General features: G+C 47.8%; 1 protein-coding gene across 1 annotated transcript; it reads left to right on the forward strand.

Annotated features, from left to right (window-relative positions):
• The first annotated feature begins 372 nt into the window (after positions 1–372).
• Positions 373–1,199, forward strand: LOC119335294. Its single transcript, XM_037607433.1, has one exon. The coding sequence runs from the start codon at positions 410–412 to the stop codon at positions 1,004–1,006; it is 597 nt and encodes a 198-aa protein (XP_037463330.1). The 5' UTR covers positions 373–409; the 3' UTR covers positions 1,007–1,199.
• Positions 1,200–2,536: the final 1,337 nt, after the last annotated feature.

Genomic DNA, 2,536 nt, shown 5'->3' on the forward strand with positions numbered 1-2,536 from the left:
CGCAGTGATGCTTTTTTTTTTTCTAAAAAGAAGTGATGGTTCTTTTTTGAGGAAAAAAGGTAAGGGGCACGCAGTGATCAGATCAGCATAGCTTTGATGTTTCGCCAACGCTTTGTTTTCTCCCGCTAATTAATTTGGTCTCCTAGTGGAGCAACCGGTAAGTATACCCACTAAAAATTCTTCTACGTCAGTGCGGTGACAGATATGTTTCTTTTTCTTAGCCAGCAATTTAAAAAATTAATTACTGCCAGAAAATATCTTTCTTTCAGAATTGCCAGAAAATATCTGAATTTTGTCTATATATACTGGGCCGGCAGGCTAGACCGATAGTATCCTTGCTCGAGAATCCAGACAATACACCTGAACCACTCCCTAGTTACATCGGCAAGTCAGCAAAGTTTGTCGATTAATGGCGGTCAAGCTCACGCTACCACCGGCAGAACTGCTCTCCCAGGTGGCCAAGCTAGGCTCCCTCCTCACCCTCCTCCTTCTCGCGCTGCTGCTGCCCGCCTTCCTCAGGGTCGCCTACGGCTACCTCCTCTTCAACGGCATCGTCCTCGTACTCGGCATCCAGGCCTTCGTCGGCAGCACAACTTCCATCGCCGACGAGTCCTCGAGTACCGGTCAGGCTGTTGCGCCTGTCGGTGTCACGGCCTCGCCGTTCCAGATGGCTGGATCAGTCCGTCCGGACGACCGAATGGCGGTTGCTGATAATGATCGTGTGGTGGTTCCTGCCTTGGCGAGTAATATAATCGAGCTGAAGATCAAGACCAAGGAGGTGGTGCTGAAGGTGTTGAAGAAGTGCCCGTCGACGGCGATCATCTTCTTCCTCAGCGTGCTGAACGGCAGCCAAGCCGGTGGCGAGGAAAAGATACGGCAAGAGGAGGAAGAAGACTGTGAAGTCGAGGTGGATGGTTACGTGACGATGAGTCGGCAGGAGCTTTTCGCCAACACGGAGAGGTTCATCGGCAATTTCCGCAAGGAGCTCAGGATGCAGAGACAGTAGCCCGTTGGAAGCTTAGCATAGATATTTTTGCTTACCTTTTCTTTTCTTAGTTTTAAGCGTCATGATATGTAGGAGTGTGTTTAGTGGGATGCGTCCCAATTAGCCCACGTCTGCAATCCCTGTTCATATGCTTAGGATTTTCGGTGTGTTTAGGTTTATGAACTTGACATAATCTTAAACTTAAGGGCATCTCCAGCAACCCGTAAATATCCTTTCGCGTCCGCCCACAGATAGGGACCAGCCAATGGACACGGATGCGGAAGACCGCCATCCAACGCTGCACGCATACATTTCAAACATTTTTTCAAGAAATCAGATGAAATTCATTCAAACACGGTGTATTTCATATAAACCGGCCAAAATCGTCTACATTCTGGATATATTTTAACTAAAAAAAAGTAAAATTATGTGCGCGTACGGGGTGCAGCTCCACTCCCACGACACGGATACACTACACTAGTCTCCGGCCGGCCGCGGCGGATCCCTTTGTCTTCCTCATGTCCGGCAGCTCGCTCATCGGATTGCCGAGAGCCCTGGAGGTATATTCTCCCCCCGTATCTTCCATATGTCCGGCTGCGTTGCTCATCGGAGTGGCAAAGAGGGCTCTTCAAACGGAGAGGAAGGGGTGGCTCCTCTGCTTCCGTGGAGCCCAGACGGGGGCCGATGATGGTATGAGGAAAAGAACCAGACAAGTCACTGGCTGTACAAGCCGGCAACACGCTGGCGGTGGCCTTCGTTGGACACAAGTGGTGGTAGCCTCTCGTGTTCTACTTTCCCTCAATGTGGGCATGTAACATCCCAAATTTTCAATTTGGAATATTATACATTAGATCATCATTACATATTATATTCTATTGCATTTTGGCTTGATCCTAGAAATTTACGCAACTCAAGGACCCACGAAGAGAGTTGGGGATTTCGTTATTTTCATATTTGAGTTTTCTCAAATTTTGAAAAGAGGATCAATTGGTTTTGATTATTTTTCCTTCCTAATGTTTCTAAAATAAAAATTTATGAGAGGAGATAAAATTACTTCTCCAAAATAAATGATATATTAGAGGAAAAATATTAAAATCAAATAAATGTGTTTATTTGGATTTTATTGCCATTTTATTTGAATTAGAAAAATTGCACGCTTTCAAAATTGCATTTTTAGGATAAGAAAATGTTTGTCTTGTTCTAAATATTTTATTTAGACGATGAAAATTTGTTTTGGCATTTTTATATTTTAATTTATTTTTTTAGGATTTATTTTTGACAAAAACTTATCTGAAAAAAAATTGTGGGCGCCCGACTGGGCCAGCAGCCCAGCCGAGCCGGGCCGGCCTCGCCAGCTCCCGCCCCGCCCGACCGACTCCGCCCTGGAGTCCGACCGGAGCACGCCGCCGCCGCCGAGTCCGGGGAGGACTCCTCCACCTCGCCCCTTCCCCAAGCCGTCGCCCCCCTCTTTAAATACCCCAGCCCCGCCGCCTCACCACCACCCCGCCACCGCGTCGCCGCCGCTGCCTCGGACCCGCGTCGCCGTCCCTC

This window comes from Triticum dicoccoides, chromosome 7B (assembly GCF_002162155.2).
Source record: "Triticum dicoccoides isolate Atlit2015 ecotype Zavitan chromosome 7B, WEW_v2.0, whole genome shotgun sequence".
NCBI lineage: Eukaryota > Viridiplantae > Streptophyta > Magnoliopsida > Poales > Poaceae > Triticum > Triticum dicoccoides.

What these genes read in the sequence shown, in the direction of transcription:
- LOC119335294 (XM_037607433.1), top strand. Translation starts at nt 410, where the DNA reads ATGGCGGTCAAGCTCACGCTACCACCGGCAGAACTGCTCTCCCAGGTG.